Genomic DNA, 15,969 nt, shown 5'->3' on the forward strand with positions numbered 1-15,969 from the left:
CACAATTTTTCATTTTGTAAGTTGAAATAAGCTTTTTGTTTTCTTTTGCTAATAGGTTAACACTTTTCAGCCTTTTTTTTTTTTTTTTAGAAGAGATGGAGTCTCTCTCTGTTGCCCAGACTGAGTGCAGTGACATGATCTCAGCTCACTGCAAACTCTGCCTCCCAGGTTCAAGCAATTCTCCTGCCTCAGCCTCCTGAGTAGCTGGGACTACAGGCACCTGCCACCACATCCAGGTAATTTTTTGTGTTTTTAGTAGAGACAGGGTTTCACTATGTTGGCCAGGCTGGTCTCAAACCCCTGACCTCATAATCCACCCTCCTTGGCCTCCCAAAGTGCTGGGATTACAGGCATGAACCACCATGCCCAGCCCCAGTAATTTACTCGGTCTTTTCATCATGATGAATTAGGCAGTTATTAGTGGTTCACATCTGATCCCCTATGATGTCAGCCAGGCCCTGGTCTTACATGGTCACTGCCATATCCCACAGGTGTAGGTTCTCTTTGTTTGTTAAGTGATTAAATGAAGAAATGAATGAATGAATGAGTGCTGGGGAGGGATGGTGCTGCTGAAAGGCTGCCTGGTATCACTGTTAGAATCAGAGGTTTGGAATCAAAGACCTGTGGTCAAATTGATGTCTCACCACTTCCCAGTTGTAAAAGACCTTCCACCCTGCAGGTGCACGTGCGCGCGCACATACACACACACACACACACACCCCTCAGATTTCTCATCTGGAAAATAGAGATAGTAATGGGGCTGACTTTACATGACTGTGGTGAAGATTAAATGAAGCAATATATTAAAGGTTATTCTATCCAGTGGCTGGCATGGAAGGATCCCTTGGCATGGTGTGTGTGTGATGTTATAATTCCCTCTTTCCTTTCTTCCTCCATCTGTTCAATACAAGATTTACTGAGCACCATGCTGTATTACCTCTTTGTATGATAGAAATGTTATTCACATTTCACAGTGTATTAGTGCAGTAACAGAAAGAGCTAAAATGCCTTTAGGAATTGCACTGCGCTCTGTTAAAAAGTCAACAATTGCGGTGGCAAAAGCAGAAACAGTAATGAGAAAATGCGCAAAATGCTATGAACAGGCTATTTACAGAAGGGGATTTCCAAATAAACCAAAAGAGAGACATACAAACTCATTTGTAGTTAGAGAACAATGAGTTTCCACCTTATGTCCATGAGATGGGCAAATCTTAGAAGCCTGGACAATCTCCAGAGGTGGGAGTGGGTACTGGGGGTACAGGAATCCTCATACATGAGTACATAGGGACATTCATTGCACCAAGTGACTTGCAGGACTTGGTAGAGTTAGGAATATGCAGACCCTTGTCAGCCCCTGTGGCCCATGGCTACAATCCCAGCATTTTGAGAGGCTAAGGAAGGAGGATTGCTTGAGCCCAGGAGCTTGAGTTCAGCCCAGGCAACATAGTGAGGTCCCATCTCTACAAAAAATGTTTTTAAATTAACAAGATGTGGTGGTGCACACCTGCAGTCCCAGCTACTCAGGAGGCTAAGGCAAGAGGATCACTTGAGTTCAGGAGGTCGAGGCTGTTGTGAGTCATGATGGCTACTGCACTCCACAGTGGCTACTGTCACTGGGTGACAAAAAAAAAAAAAAAAAAAAAGGAATATGCAGAGCCAAGCAATTCTGCTCCTGGGACCTATGCCAAAGACAGTCTCAGTGTCTCCTTCAACATCATAAGAAACTGTGTGTAAGAACATTTATTGTAGAGTCGTGCTGTGTGTATGTGGGAGCAGGAGACAGGTATGGGGATGCACCGGTTACTTTTGCTGTGTAACAAACCAGCCCAGCTTGGTGTCATAAAGCAGCAACGTCTTGTTATGCCTGTAGAGTCCATGGATCAGTAGTTATGAAAGCGGATGGCTTCTTTTAGCCCCACAATGTGTGGGGCCACAGCTGGGATGACCCTGAGAACTAGAGTCTGGAATCACCTGGAAGCTTCATCACTCATATGTCTGGTGCCTGGTTTGAGATAATTTGAAGACTGGGCTCAGTTGGAGCTGTTGACTTGAGCACCCACATGCAGAGCTCTCTGTGTGAGTTGGGCTTCCTGACAGTATGGCAGCTAAGTTCCAAGCAGTAATTATTCCAAAAGAACCAGGCAAAAGCCTTTTATAATTAAGCTTGGAAGACACCTAGCATCCAACTAACGTTGAAAGACACAGAGCAAGGGGACATACTCTAGCAGCTGAGATGGTCACAAGCTCACCCAGATTCAGCTTCAAGGAAAAAAGATGTAGAGTCTCACCTCATTGGAATTGGAGAGCTTGCAACCATGTTAAAAAACCACGGAGCCCCATTTAGCAGGTGAAATTACGGACAAGCTACAAAACTGGGATCAATTTTAGACACGTCACTGCTGAGTGCATTAAAAAAAAAAGAGAGAGAGAAAAAGGGATAGATCATAGAAAACAAGTTATGCAAATTTAGCCTATATTCCCCCAAAGGGCAATGCACATTTTGCAAGAACACACGAAAACAAAAGGAGAGCCATCACAAAATGAAAAGCGAAAAGGAATGCGAGAGGGGGTAAAGATAAAATGGCATTTTAAAGACACGGAGGCAGGTGGAGTCGACAGCTCCTTGGATGTAAACATCTCGAAAGGCCCTCCAGACACATGGGAGATAAACTGATTTTGTGTTGAAGATGTGCTGATCTGGTTTCCCTGGCAACACTGCTGGTGAGGCTGGAGAGAGAGGAGCAGAAAGACAGCAGAGGGCAGATGAGTCTGCAGTGCACCGACCTCCCACAATTCAATTGTAACTTGCTGGAGAAACAGACACACATGGGCACATACACACACAGGTGCGCACACACACACAACCTGCTGAAAAACTTTTTTTTTTTTCTATTTGGGGACCCTAGGGAACATTGTGTTGTATTCTCTAGTATGTATATTCTTCAACTATTTGGTCTCAGGACCTCTCAAATTATTCAAAATTATCAAGGACCCTAAAGAGCTTTTGTTTATGTGTGTTATATCTGTCAATGTTGACTCTGTTAGGAATCTCCTGTGATAAGTTAAAAGAATATGGTACTTATTAACTCTTTCAAAAATAGTGAACCATGATTGAGCCAATGCACTCCAGCCTGAATGACAGAGTAGGACTCTGTCTCAAAAAAAAAAAAATTAGACCTTGAACCCCAATCCCTGTACACATAAGATCTAACAGGGACCAGCCAGGTAGGGAAATTGGGAGCCTGAAAATGTCCTGCCTAGTAACAAACATGTTACACACCCATGTAGATGACACACACATATATATTTTAATAGGAATATACACATTTTGAGACAGGGTCTCACTCTGTTTCCCAGGCTACAATGCAATGGCGCCATCATGGTTCACTACAGCCACGAACTTCCCAGACTCAAGCAATCCTCGTACCTCAGCCTCCCCAGTAGCTGGTATTGCAGGCACGGGCCACCACATCTGACTAATTTTTGTATTTTTTGTAGAGATGGTTGCGCTGGGGGGGTCTCCTTATGTTGCCCAGGCTGGTCTCAAACTCCTGGGATCAGGCAATCCTCCTGCCTCAGCCTCCTGAAATGCTGGGATTGCAGGTGTGAACCACCTTGCCTGGCCCTAAAAATAAATACATTTTCCAAAACAAAACAAAGTTAGTGAGAAGAAGAGTGGCATTATTGTATTTTGGTGTTTTTCAACTCACTTTCATGTCTGGCTCAACAATCCTTGTACTTGCTTTCTGGTTCAGTCGGCTGCGATACGGCACGCTGTATAGCCTCTGGAAAATTCCACTGAACACTGGTAAGAGAATAAGAGTGAAAAGACAAATAATGGTTTGGTTTAGTATTATAAAAACATTTTTTTGGCCGGGTGCGGTGGCTCATGCCTATAATCCCAGCACTTTGGGAGGCTGAGGTGGGCGGATCATGAGGTCAGGAGACAGAGACCATCCCGGCTAACATGGTGAAACCCCATCTCTACTAAAAATACAAAAAATTAGTCAGGCGTGGTTGTGGGTGCCTATAGTCCCAGCTACTCAGGAGGCTGAGGCAGGAGGATTGCTTGAACCCAGGAGGTAGAGGTTGCAGTGAGCCGAGATTGTGCTACTGCACTCCAGCCTGGGCGACAGAGCAAGACCCCATCTCAAAAAAAAAAAAAAAAGAAAAGAAAAGAAAAAAAAGAAAGTAGTTTTTATCTCATGGACCCCCTGGAATGTTCTTGCAACCCTTAGGGGTTCCCAGACCACACTTTGAGAACCCCTGCTCCAAAAGTGCTATTTCCAGTTAAACAGATTCACTTGTATTTTTCTCAAACACAAAATGAGAGGGAGAAGAATTTTGAACAACTTTTTTTGTTTTTTTTTTTAGACAGAGTCTGTCACTACATCACTCAGGCTGGAGTGCAGTGACATGATCTCAGCTCACTGCAGCCTCTGCCTCCCAGGTTCAAGCGATCCTCCCACCTCAGTCTTCTGAGTAGCTGGGACGACAAGTACATGCCATCAGGCCCCGCTAATAATTTGAGTAGAGGCAGGGTTTCACCATGTTGTCCAGGCTGATCTTGAACTCCTGGCCTCCTGTGATCTGCCCGCCTCGGTCTCCCAAAGTGCTGGGATTACAGCTGTGAGCCACTGAGCCCAGGCTTGAACATTTTATGTGCTCTTTCTTCCAGCTTTTTCCATTGGAACCTTAGCAACAGTGTCTTGGTGAGTCACAGGCTCATCTCTGCCTAAGAAGAGATATAATTCCAGGAGAAATGCCCAGGGCAGGACTCAGCAGGACATGTTGGGGCTCCTGATGTCCCTGCCTGGCTTGTCCCTGTTAGATCTTCTGAGCACAGGGGTTAGGGTTCATGGTCTATCTTTTTTTTTTTTCTTTTTAAGACAAGGTCTTACTCTGCCTCCCAGGCTGGAGTGCAGTGGCTCAGTCATGGTTCACTGCAGCCTCAAGCCATCCTCCCATCTCGGCCTCCTGAGTAGCTGAGATTATAGGCGCCTGCCACCATGACCAGCTAAGTTTTGTGTTTTTGGTAGAGACAGGGTTTCACCATGTTGGCCAGGCTGATCTCGAACTCCTGGCCTCAAGTGATCTGCCTGCCTCGGCCTCCCAAAGTGCTGGGATTACAGGTGTGAGCCACCACACACAACCTAACATATGAATTTCATTTTATTATTTTTTGAGACAGTCTTGCTCTGTTGCGCAGGCTGGAGTTCAGTGGTGTGATCTTAGCTCACTGCAATCTCTGCCTCCTTGGTTCAAGCAATTCTCCTGGGTTCAAGCAATTCTCAGCCTCCTGAGTAGCTGGGATTACAGCCATGCACCACCACACCGGGCTAATTTTTGTATTTTTAGTAGAGACGGGGTTTCACTGTGTTGGCCAGGCTGGTCTCAAACTCCTGACCTCAAGCAATCCACCTACCTCGGCCTCCTGGAGGGATGTGATTACACTCCACCCAGGCTCCAACATAGGAATTTTAAAGAGACAAAATTCAGCCCCTATACCTGTGGATTCTCCTATAAACCAAACACCCTCCTGAGCAGTCCCTTCCACATTCCAGCATGCCGCCCTGTACTGTCCCATGGTGAGAATAAGATCTTCATCCCAGTAACACTCAGGGCCAGGCACTGTTCCAACACACACCCCTCTTTTTTTTTTTTTTTTTTTTTTTTAGATGGAGTCTTGTGTTGCCCAGCCTGGAGTGCAGTGGCATGATCTTGGCTACTGCAACCTCCACTTCCCAGGTTAAAGCGATTCTCCTGCCTCAGTCTCCCGAAGTAGCTGTGACTACAAGCACGTGCCACCATGCTTGGCTAATTTTTTGTATTTTCAGTAGACACAAGATTTCACCGTGTTAGCCAGGATAGTCTAGATCTCCTGACCTCGTGATCCACCCACCTCAGCCTCCCAACATTCTGGGATTGCAGACGTGAGCCACCATGCCCGACCCACACCTCCTCTTAAATCCTCATAATCTCAATATAAACTGGGGTCACAGAGCCATGAAGAGACACAATGACTTCCTTGGTTATTGGGTGAGTGTAAAAAACTAAGCCGATGGCACTGAAACTGTGAGAAAATAGATTTCTGTTATCTAAGTCACCCACCCTGTGACACTGTTGAAAAATCAGTCTCCAGTGATCTGGGTCCAGAACCTAACTCTTTTGGCACTTACAGCGCCTTTGTGGGAAGTAGGAAAGACCCTGCTCTGCACTGGCCATTGCCAAAAGCACCTCTTCAGCCCCTCAAATGACTAAACACAGGGTAACCATATGCCCGGGGATTCCTCTCCTGAAAGTGTCTACCCAAGAGAAATGAAAACATATGTCTACACAGAGCATATTCATCATGTGTCTGTGTTCACAGAATATTCATGATAGCCAAAAAGTGGAAACAACCCAAATGTCCATCAACTGATCAATGAATAAAGAAAATTTGGTTTATCTGTTCCATGGAGCATTGCTCAGCCATAAAAGGAATGGAGGCTGGGCGCAGTGGCTCACGCCTGTAATCCCAGCACTTTAGGAGGCTGAGGTGGGCAGCTCACCTGAGGTCAGGAGTTTGGCTAACATGGTGAGACCCTGTCTCTACTAAAAATACAAAATTAGCCAGGTGTGGTGGTGGGCACCTGTTAGCTACTTAGGAGGCTGAGGCAGAAGAACTTCAAGAACTCCTTGAATTCCTTGAAAACTCCTCATGTTTCCAGTGTGTGTGGCATGTGTCATCCGATCTTCTATTCCATTCATTCATTCATTCATTCATTCATTCATACATTCATTCATTCAGAGATGGAGTCTCGCTCCAACACCCAGGCTGCAGTGCAGTGGCATGATCTCTTCTCACTGCAACCTCCGCCTCCTGGGTACATGCGATTTTCCTGCCTCACCCTCCCGAGTAGCTGGGATTATAGGCATGCGCCACCATGCCCAGCCTAAATTGGAGATTCAAATGTCAAAAATGACACATTAGGCTGGGTGTGGTGGCTCACACCTGTAATCTCAGCACTCTGAGAGGCCGAGGTGGATGGATGACCTGAGGTCAGTGTTAGTTGGCCACAACTAGAAATTTCAACATTATACATGTGGTTCAGATTTGAGGCTGGCATTCTATTTCTGTTGGACAACACTGCTTGGGAGAGAAGAGTCACATGACATCCATTCGTGGGTCAGGAAGGTGGGAAGAGGAAAAAGTCGGGAAAATAGGAGTAAGTAGTTTGCTCAGTTGTTGTGGTAACCTTGCAATTAAAGTCTCCTTAAATGTAAAAAAAAATTAAAAAAAAAAACAAAACCTCAAACACACACAAAAATAAGGGGGTGGGCCCGGTGGCCAAAACAAAAACAAAGCATGGGGTGTTTTGGTTTCCTATTTATTTGTTTGTTAACAGATGCTTTTGGCTGGGCACGGTGGCTCATGCCTGTAATCCCAGCACTTTGAGAAGCCAAGGCAGGTGGATCACCTGAGATTAGGAGTTTGAGACCAGCCTGGTCAGCATGGTGAACACCCATCTCTACTAAAAATGCAAAACTAGCCCGGCATGGTGGTGAATGCCTGTAGTCCTGGCTATCGGAGCTGAGGCAGGAGAATGGCTTGAACCCGGGTATCGGAGGTTGCAGTGAGCTGAGGTTGCAGTGAGCACACCATTGCACTACAGCCTGGGTGACAGAGCAAGACTCCATCTCAAAAACAAACAAAATCATATGCCTTTATAATGGTAGGTTCTCAATAAATAGCTTAGCCATCTTTCACGGAGCAACAGCTGTGGGCCAGCCTCTCTTCTAAATGCTTTCCTGGATTAGTTCCTTTAATCTCCATGAGAACGGTTTGAGGCCAGGCATGGTGGCTCACCCCTGTAATCCCAGCACTTTTGGAGGCGAGTGGATTCCTTGAGGTCAGGACTTCAAGATCAGTCTGGGCAAGATGGTGAAATCCTGTCTTTACAAAAAATATAAAAATTTGCCAGATGTGGTGGCATATGCCTGTAATCCCGGCTACTTGGGAGGCCTGTAATCCTAGCTACTCAGGAGGCCGAGGCAGGAGAATCTCTTGAACCGGGGAGGCAGAGATTGCAGTGAACCAAGATTGTGCCGTTGCACTCCAGCCTGGATTATACAGCAAGACTCCATCTCAAAACAAAAACAAAACCAAAAACAAAACAACCCTTTGAGGTAGGGATGATGCAGCAGGCCTACAGAGCCAGATTCATGTAGAGTAGGGGACAGCCTCATGGTCGACAAGGGACAGAGAAGCACATGCATGCTTACAGTAGCTGTGACTGACGTTCACACGCCCCAGTCTGCTGTCCCAGTCAAAGGAAATGCTTTCTTGCAAAATTCATGGCTGGTCTCACTCATGGTCATTCATATGCTGAAAGCGTGTGCAGAACCACGGGACTCATTGTGTATGCTTAGTTCAGAATACAGGAACATGCTTGGGAGTGAGGGCCAGTCCCACTGAGTGGGGCCTGTACCCCGCAAGTGAGGGCCATATACCCCAAATGCTGTCTGTTGCTCACAGATGGGGCCTAGGCCCCCCTATTTAATACTGAGACTCTTATACTGTGAATAAGGCCAGTGTCCCGAGTGAGTCCTAGTCCCACGGTGCGAGGCCAGTGCCTCTTGATTTAGGCCTATGTAATCCCGAATTCCACCTCTCCACTGGAAGGGGGAACTGTAACCCCCAGTGAAGCTCGTACCCTTTGGAAGGAGGCCTCTGGCCCCTGAATGAGATCGGGTCTCCTTGAGTGATTTCTGGCCCTCTTTGGTTTCGGCCTTGCTTTTTGCTGATGAACAAGCGGTGCTTCCAGGCCCCCATCCTTCTCCCATCGGGACCTTTAAGAGAAGCGTCTCAGGCCACAGCGACGCAGACCCCAGCTCCAGGCTGCACTGTTGCCATGGAGACGGTTGGGGGGGACCGGGGAGAGCGTGTGGCTCCGTCTGCGCAGGCGCAGCCCCGAGCAGCCGCGTCGCAGCGGAACTGCTGAGATTCAGGCCGAGGGTGCGCGCTCAGACGCGGCGGGAGCAGCAGGCAAGCGGCGGCTCCCACCTCCCACGCCCCTCCAGGTGCACTCGGCGCCGCCCCCCTGCACCTGGCCGCGTTGCCCAGGCACTCAGGCCTGTGTCAGAAAAAGAGGGAGGGAGCTGCCCTGGAAAGCAGAAACGTAAGCCCCCCTGCGGATCCTCGGACAGCTCTGGGGAGGGGTCCCGGGGAAGGTCACTGCGTCCAGCCGACCAGCAGGCAGCTAGGGCCCCCGGGCCCCGAGCCCCACTCCAGCCTTGCCACATTCACCGGAACCGGGACTCTAAGCCCTGCGGGTGGCTTTCCAGGGTGGCATTGACGCTGTGCGCTGCAGCCCACCCCATCTCAGGCTCCCTCCTGCCCCAAGATCAGCGTCCAGTGGGCCGCACCATGGCCATGAGCCTTCTGCAGGACTGGTGCCGGGGCCTGGACGTGGACGCGCACAGGGCCCTGCTGGTCACCGGCATCCCGGAGGGCCTGGAGCAGGCGCACGTCGAAGCCGCCCTGCAGCCCTCCCTCCTGCCCCTGGGCACGTTCAGACTGCGACGCATGAAGGCCTTGACGAACGAGAAGGCCCAGGCTGCCCTGGTGGAGTTTGTGGAGGACGTCAATCACGCCGCCATTCCCAGGGAGATCCCGGGCAAGGATGGGGTCTGGAGGGTTCTGTGGAAGGACCGTGCGCAGGACACGAGGGTCCTGAAGCAGATGAGACGCCTGCTGCTGGATGACGGGCCTGCGCAGGCCGCGGTGGCTGGGACCCCGGGGGAGGCGCCCACCCTTCCCGCTTCGGAGACCCAGGCCCAGGATTCTGGGGAGGTGACAGGGCAGGCTGGCTCGCCTCTTGGGGCAGCCAAGAACACAAGGAGAGGCCGGCGGGGTCGCAGAAACAGAACCAGACGCAACAGGTTGACTCAGAAGGGCAAGAAGAGAAGCCGAGGAGGGCGGCCATCAGCTTCCGCGAGGAGTGAGGCCGAGGACTCTTCCGACGACAGCCTGGGCATCGTGATCGAGGAGATCGACAAGGGCGACCTGAGCGGAGACGAGGACCAGAGCGCGCTGTACGCCACGCTCCAGGCGGCCGCCAGGGAGCTGGTTAGGCAGTGGGCGCCCTGCAGCTCCGAGGGGGAAGAAGACGGTCCCCGCGAGTTCTTGGCTCTGGTCACTGTCACCGATAAAGCCAAGAAAGAAGAGGCAGAGAAGGAGCCAGCTGGGGCCGAATCCATCCCCTTGAACACCAAAGAAGGCAAAAGCTGCATCCCCGACTTAGTGGCCCTGCTGGCTGTGAGAGACACCCCGGAGGAGGAGCCGGTAGACAGCGACGCCTCGGAGAGCGACTCGCAGGAAAGTGAGGACCAAGAAACAGAGGGGTTGGACAATCCTGAGTTCGTGGCCATTGTGGCCTATACCGACCCGTCGGACCCCTGGGCCCGGGAGGAGATGTTGAAAATCGCTTCTGTGATCGAGTCGCTGGGCTGGAGCGACAAGAAAGACAAGCAAGACGCGCTGCGACAGGTCCTGTCCGTCATGTCCAAGGACACTTGCGGGACCCGCGTGAAGGTGGAGGAGGCGGGCCGTGAGGTGGACGCGGTGGTCCTGCGCAAGGCCGGAGACGACGGGGACCTCCGGGAGTGCATTTCCACCTTGGCGCAGCTGGATCTCCCTCCCCAGGTGAAGAAGGCTGGGCGTGGCCTCTTCGGGGGCTGGGGCGAGGACGGTGAGGATGAGGGGGGCCTTCTGGAGCTGGTGGCGCTCCTGGCTGCGCAGGATATGGCGGAGGTGATGAAGGAAGAAAAAGAAAACGCCTGGGAAGGCGGGAAGTACAAATACCCCAAAGGCAAACTGGGGGAGGTATTGGCGCTCCTGGCCGCCAGGGAAAACCTGGGGTCCAACGAGGGTTCGGAGGAGGCTTCGGACGAACAGTCCGAGGAAGAGTCGGAGGACACGGAGAGCGAGGCGTCGGAGCCCGAGGACAGGGCATCCACGAAGCCCCGGGCCAAGAGGGCTCGCACCGCCCCCCGGGGCCTGACTCCGGCCGGCGCGCCACCCACCGCGTCCGGGGCCCGCAAAACGCGCGGGGACGGCAGAGGCCGAGGCCGGGGCGTCACTCCCGAGAAGAAAGCCGGGAGCCGGGGCTCAGCTCTGGACGACGCCGCGGGAAGCAGGAAGAAAAAGGGGAGCACGGGCGCTGGTGCACACGTCAAGGCTGGCGAGGCCAAGGGCCAGGCTTCCACTGGCTCCAAGGCCGCTCGCGGGAAGAAGGCCCGTCGGGGCCGTAGGCTGCCCCCTAAATGCCGCTAGCGGCCCCCCGGGCTGTGAGCCGGCCCAGCAGGGCGCCCGAGTGTGCCCCCCCCCGCCCTCCCTCTCCCTACCCTCTTCCCTCCCTCCGCAGGCGCGACCTCCTCGCTTCACCCGGCGCCCGGGCCGCGTTTGCCGGTGTCACGTTCCCCTCTCGGGCCCTCACGGGCCTGGGGCACCAGCGATCCCGACGGAGGAAGCCCAGATGGATGGAGGAAAGAGACGTACTCTCGAAGCAGCGGCGAGGGGCCGAGATGGGCACCAGGGTTGAGGGGCCTGGGTCGCCCCTGGCGGGGGTGTGGGTGGACACCGGGCATCTGCGGAGGCGAGCAGGGCTCTTTACCGAGCCCGAGCCTGGCAGGGACTGCCGGTCGCTGTCTCCCCCTCCCCAGTCTGACTCGGCCCAGGGTCTGTGATGGAGGTTTGGTCACCAGCTGAGCAGCGCGTGTCAGGGCGCAGCTCCCAGCCAGAGGAGGCCCCAGCTCCTACCCAGGAGAGGAGATTATTCCAGCAAGGAAAAGTCAGAGAGACTGACGGGGGATGGGAAGGGGAGGAGGAGAAAAGGGGAGAGGAACGGTGGGGGAAGGGAAGGAGGAGGAGGAAGAGCAGAGGGAAGACACAGACACACAGCAGCTCTGCCCACCGGCGGCCCTGATACAAAGGAGCCAGCCCCAGGCCGAGGCCACCTGCCGCTGACCACAAGCTGAATTTGTCACTTAGACTGCAGTGTTTCCCAACATTCTAATTATTTGCCGACATGTTCCATTTGGGGAAATTCACATAAAATCCAGAGTCTTGGTTCCTCTGGGCTGTGGCCCTGCCCCCCCCCCCATTGGTTATGGCTCCCGTGGGTCCCCACTCTCCCATGGAGCTGACCCACCGCTCAGCGCTGGCCTTGCAGCCCTAAAGACCTTGAAAGTCCCTAGGTTCACCCCCTGAGTGAATTAAAAGCCAGAGGGGTCCCTGAAGGACGCGGTGAGGGGCAGAGGCTCACCTAGGCAGTGCAGAAGCTGGCAATGTGTCCCTCCTTACAGGGGATGAAAAGACCTGGGAGGAAATCCCAACCCTGCCAGGGAGGTTTCCGAGTAGGCAGGGCCGGGGCTCTCCAGCTTCAGCACCTGCTGTCCCAAGTGCAGACGCTTCAGCTGTGTGTGATTCTGTGCTGTGCCGTTCGCTTCAGCTCCCCCAACCCCTGCTGAGCTTGATATTTCCCTAGATATCGGTCTCCACAGGACCCCTTGTTCGTTCCTGCCTTCCTGTCCCTGAGGCAATGTGTGTGCTTCCTCGTCCCAATTTCTATACCCTGGCAGTATAGGGAGCTCGACGTGCAAGGAGGCCCTGCCCTGCTTGTCTCTGGGAAAAAACGGGGGGGCCTGGATGCGGCCTCGAAGCCTGGACTGGACTGTCAGGGACACCCAGATGCAGAAGCCAACTGGGAGCTGCTGCAGGGCTTGGGTGATCCTCCCTGCAGAGGCTGCCCCGGACAGTGACCCACCCACCAAGGAGCAGGCTGGGTGTGCGGAGGGCTGGGTACAGCAGCCTGCAGTGTTGCTGTGGGTGGGGAGGGCCCTAGGTGTGCTTCTCCCGTGTGATTCTAAGCTTCTCTCCCTGTGCACCATAGCAGTTCTAGGCTTCTCTCCCTGTGCGCTGTGTCACCTGGATCCTCCAGTAAAGTGAAATTCAGCATTGTGCTCTCTCAGTGCTCTGGGCGATGGGGCAGGGGGAGTGTGGAGCGCGGGCCGCACATGTCCACAGTCTTGACAGTGGCTCGCCCAGAACACCTGGGAACTGCCCTGTCACTGGTTTACACACACTGTCCTTTGTTGCTTCAAGGGTTGTGCACCCTTCCTGGCCCTCCCTACCCCCCAACATCATCTCACCCCTTGCAGATCTGGGCTTCCACCCCCACCCTTGACACCTCCCCGCTTCCAGCCTTTGCCCTCAGTCTCAGCTCTGAGGCCCTTGGACACCCATGGAGACCCTAAGTTGCCTCCGGAGTTCCCCTGTGGCCCTAACCCTGCCCGGCCAATCCCCACCCTAGCTTCCACCCAGATACACTGCCAGGTTGCAGCTGCATTCACCCACCCCCCAGCCTCCACCCCTAGCCTCTGCCCTGGACCTCAGTCTCAGCCTTCCATCCTACCTGGGTTTTCTGCCTCCCTCCATCCCGTGTCCCCCCACCATACATGGCTGCCAGAGGCATCCTCTCAGAAGTCACACCTGGGGTCTGATTGCATTCCTTCCCTTCCCCAAATACCCCAAGGGCTCCTTCATGTGCCATGACAGCTGCAGTTCTTATGACTGTCTAGACATGCTTTGTCCAACTAAATCATGGGGGTGCACTGGATTTACATGTAATTAAGATTAAATAAAATTATACATCCATTTCCTCAGTCTTCCCAGCCACGTCACAAGTGCTCAAGAGCCACACGTGGCCAGCGGCTACCACACTGCTCAGAGCTGGTGCAGGACATCACCACCATCGCAGGCAGCAATCTTGCACAGCTCAGGTCTACACACTGCCCCCATCTCACCGTCTGCCTCGTCTCCCACTGCCCTCTCTGTGTCTTTCGTGGCTTCAGCCACCCAGGTCTCCAGGATACATAAGGCATATTTCTGCCTCAGGGCATTTGCTCTGCTCTTTCTTTGCACTGGAGTGCCCTTCCCCAGGCTGTGGGCATGGCTCTGACCTGGACGGTCATTTGGACCTCTCTTCAAATGTCACATTCCCAGGGAGAGCTTCCCCGACCACCTACAAAAATGTAACCCTTGGGCCAGGTGTGGTGGCTCACACCTGTAATCCCAGCACTTTGGGAGGCTGAGGTGGGTGGATCACAAGGTTAGGAGTTCAAGACCAGCCTGGCCAAGATGGTGAAACCCCGTCTCTACTAAAAATACAAAAATTAGCTGAGCGTGGTGGCTGGCACACCTGTAGTCTCAGCTACTCAGGAGGCTGAGGCAGGAGAATCGCTTGAACCCGGGAGGCGGAGGTTGCAGTGAGCCGAGATCTTGACGCTGCACTGCAGCTGGGGCAACACAGCCAGACTCCATCTCAAAAAAAAAAAAGTAACGCTTTCTGCACTTCCTGCTTTTATTTTTCAGAGTGACTACTGCCCCCTGATGCAGTCATTTCTCAGTAGCGCACCTGCTGTACCTGTCAGGGAGGTTAAAAGAGGAAATTGGTGACTGGGGTATTGCAATCAGAAGGTGCAAAAACAGGGAGGTCGGTTGGTCCCGATATTAGCAATGCAGGGAGACGCTCCCTCCCGAGGGCTGGGGGAGCCGCGTGGGAAATGCTGCTGCCCAGAGCCCGGGTATACGGCTGCCAAGTTCCACGCACCGGACTGGCTTGCCTGAGGAGGGACCCGGGAGCCCCTAGCTGCTGCCGCCACCACGGCCCGAGCATTCCTCAGAAGGCGTCCCCTTCCTCCTGCTTTCCAACTCCCCCCAGCACCCTGTGGGGTCGCAGCAGCATCAGCCGCTTCAGGGGACCCCGAGAGGTTGCTGTGGGGACCCACGCGGCATGGGAACAGGTGGGCGTGGCGGGGAAAGGCGCCGCAGAGCGGCTCAGGGCCAGCTCTGTAGGGAGAAAGTGTAGCCTGGCATGTCCCCTTCTTGTCCCCTGACCCAGCACGGTGCCTGGCACGCGGCGGCTGCTGTTATTTGTGGAATGACTGGCGGTCGGAATGAACCACGGGGACCGGGGGAGTCAGACCCCAGATATGTCTCGTGGCGAATGTGCTGGAAAAAAACATTCTTTTCATTCCCTGGCTCCTGGAGGGAGTGCGCCGAGCGGGTGGGGAGGAGCGTTTGGGGTGGAAGGAGCAGCAGCCTAAAGGCCTTGAGGTCCCGCCGGGAAGGGTCCCGGGCGCAGAGACCAGCACAAGCGGCAGCAGCTGGGTCTGTCCCGCGTGGAGCCTCTGGGGGCGGGTGGAACGGAGCGCAGCTGCCCCCTCCTGGAAGAGAAGGCGACAGTCTGGGAGGAGCCTGCAGCGCAGTTTGAGGAATCCAGATTTATCCGGGACCGACGCGTCCCAGGCCCTGTTCTAGATGCAGGAAACAGGACCCTCCCTCAGGGAGCATGCGGTGGGGAGGCTGCATTGAGCTCCCTTGATGAGGACGAAATCCATGCATTAAGGAGTGAGACCTGCCGGGGACAAAAGTCCAGCAGGCAGGGGCCCGAGGAGGGCCGGGGCAGGAGAGGGTATAAACCAGGTGGCCTGGGAAGCCCTCACTGAGAAAGTGACAAGTGTAGGTGCGCGATCACGGCTCACTGCAGCCTCGAACCCCTGGGCTCAAGCGATACTCCACCTCAGCCTCCCTCTTAGTAGCTGGGACCACAGGCGCACGCCGCCAACCCTCGCTACTTTTATATTTTTTTGTAGAGACGGGGTCTCTCAATGCTGCAAAGACCCAAAGGAGGGGAGGGGGTGCGGTCAGCGGATGCCTGGGGGAAGCGCATGATGGGGACAGGAAGAGCCAGGGCAAAAGCCCCAAGCCAGGGATGTGACTATATGGGCTTATTAATGTGTAATTACTGCCCCTCCCAAGTCAGGCTAAACGCTGCTGCAGCGGAGGCACAATGACGCCAAAGAAGGCCTCCTGCCTCCATGGTGGTCGCTGTCTGGCTGGATTTTCACGTGAGGCAGCAAACG

General features: G+C 53.5%; 1 protein-coding gene across 1 annotated transcript; it reads left to right on the forward strand.

The window, feature by feature from the left end:
* Positions 1-8,941: 8,941 nt before the first annotated feature.
* On the forward strand, positions 8,942-13,002 carry LOC116539568 (paraneoplastic antigen-like protein 8B). The gene has a single exon (XM_032262564.1). It carries the CDS (start codon positions 9,410-9,412, stop codon positions 11,315-11,317), a length of 1,908 nt encoding a protein of 635 aa, XP_032118455.1. The 5' UTR covers positions 8,942-9,409; the 3' UTR covers positions 11,318-13,002.
* Positions 13,003-15,969: the final 2,967 nt, after the last annotated feature.

Source organism: Sapajus apella, unplaced genomic scaffold (genome assembly GCF_009761245.1).
Source record: "Sapajus apella isolate SASKATOON/1434 unplaced genomic scaffold, GSC_monkey_1.0 scaffold130, whole genome shotgun sequence".
NCBI classification, from domain to species: Eukaryota; Metazoa; Chordata; class Mammalia; order Primates; family Cebidae; genus Sapajus; species Sapajus apella.

What these genes read in the sequence shown, in the direction of transcription:
- LOC116539568 (XM_032262564.1), top strand. Translation starts at nt 9,410, where the DNA reads ATGGCCATGAGCCTTCTGCAGGACTGGTGCCGGGGCCTGGACGTGGAC.